A 1,542-nucleotide genomic window follows, 5' to 3' on the forward strand; every position below is an offset into this window, starting at 1 on the left:
AGCCTAACAAATTTTTTAAAATAATAATCGTCGCTATTGTATCGTTAAAAATTATTTTAAAATTATTTTATTGCTCACGAAACAAACAACCACTCATAATTAGAAAATTAAGTCTTGTTTAAATATTGGCCTCCCTTCAATGGTCAAGCCGCTGATGCCAACTAAAACACGCAAAAATTTAACAAAAATTATATTAAAGTAGCCAAGACATAGCCAAATATTGTAATGCCACATCACTAGCAAACATTTGAAATTCGCCGACTAGAATGGTCGGTTAACCGATGTGATGGTTAATCGGGGGTTGGATAATAGATGCTCTACTGTACATGTATTATAAATATATATATATAAAAAAAAAAAGGACTTATAAACTGTTAAGATTTGTTTACTTTGAGGAGGTAACTGCTATTGAAAATGTTTTACAGGCAATATACCAAAAATACATCAATTGATATGAGAAATTATAACTTCATAAAATTATAAAATCTTAATCTTGTTTCAAATATTATGCTGAACAAAGCTTTATTCATAATTTTTGAATGATATTATCTACTGTATACATCTATAATTAAATGTTTCCATTTTTCCACTGACTGAACTTACAAACCAACTCCTCAAATCTCTCTCTCTTCACCTCTAGATATAAAATATAAACTCAAAATTATTCTTTCAATCACTATATCAGTGTATTTCTATTAATAGGACTTATCATACTGGTGTATAAGATTACAGCCTCACAGTTACACAGATTAAAATTGTTTTATTTTACAATTACCTGGACACATACAATTTGCGTTTCGGACTTGTACGTCCCTCTTCAGCAGGTATTTGACAAACAAATTCTAAATAAAATTCAAACAAACTTAATTTACCGACAATATTTTTAAAATTCTTATGCCTACGATAATAAATTATAAAATTCATACTATTTTAATGTTCTTTCTTTCTATTCCGTCTATCCTCCAATAATTCATTCCAATTACAATCAATATTAATTTTAAAACATTCCTGTATTAAAACCAATAATTGTTACATTAAACACTGACATTTTTCGTTAAACGTTGACATTTTACAATAAACGTTAACATTTTATATATTTGTACATTTAAAACTAATTCCAACTTACATTTCTTTTTGTCTTTCTTCACTTTCACTTTGTCTTTGCCAGTCTCTTTCATTCTCTTTATACGTCACTTTCCTGTTTGTGGCTATCATTCTTCTCCATGATTGGTGTATTTCTCTTCCGTTGTTGTTATTCATTCTATTGTTTTGTTTGATTATATTAATGTGTTCATATAATTGTCGTTTATAATTATTTTCTTCTTTTTTTCTTATTTTAACTGATTTTAATATAATTTCACATCCTGTTGAATTGCAGTGTTCCGCTACCGCAGACTTTGCATAATTTCCACGTATTGCTCTAATATGTTCGTTTAATCTTATCTTTAATTTTCTTTTTGTCTCTCCAATATATGTTTTTTCTGGATTACAATTGCAATTAAACGAATACACTACACCTTTTTCTTCCATTATATCATTTTT

At 27.6% G+C, this 1,542-nt stretch overlaps 1 protein-coding gene across 1 annotated transcript in view; it reads right to left on the reverse strand.

The window, feature by feature from the left end:
* Positions 1–1,542, reverse strand: part of LOC111636169 (ubiquitin carboxyl-terminal hydrolase 5-like) — a 52,159-nt gene that overhangs the window by 9,627 nt on the left and 40,990 nt on the right. The window contains exons 16-18 of the mRNA XM_023381363.1: positions 1,127–1,261; positions 927–1,008; positions 776–842 (exon numbers count right to left, since the gene is read on the reverse strand). Coding sequence (XP_023237131.1) covers positions 776–842; positions 927–1,008; positions 1,127–1,261 — 284 coding nt within the window. The remainder of the gene's footprint in view (positions 1–775; positions 843–926; positions 1,009–1,126; positions 1,262–1,542) is intronic.

The sequence above is a fragment of the Centruroides sculpturatus genome, unplaced genomic scaffold, assembly GCF_000671375.1.
Source record: "Centruroides sculpturatus isolate CEXI.00-Female unplaced genomic scaffold, Cexi_2.0 scaffold208, whole genome shotgun sequence".
Lineage (NCBI taxonomy): Eukaryota > Metazoa > Arthropoda > Arachnida > Scorpiones > Buthidae > Centruroides > Centruroides sculpturatus.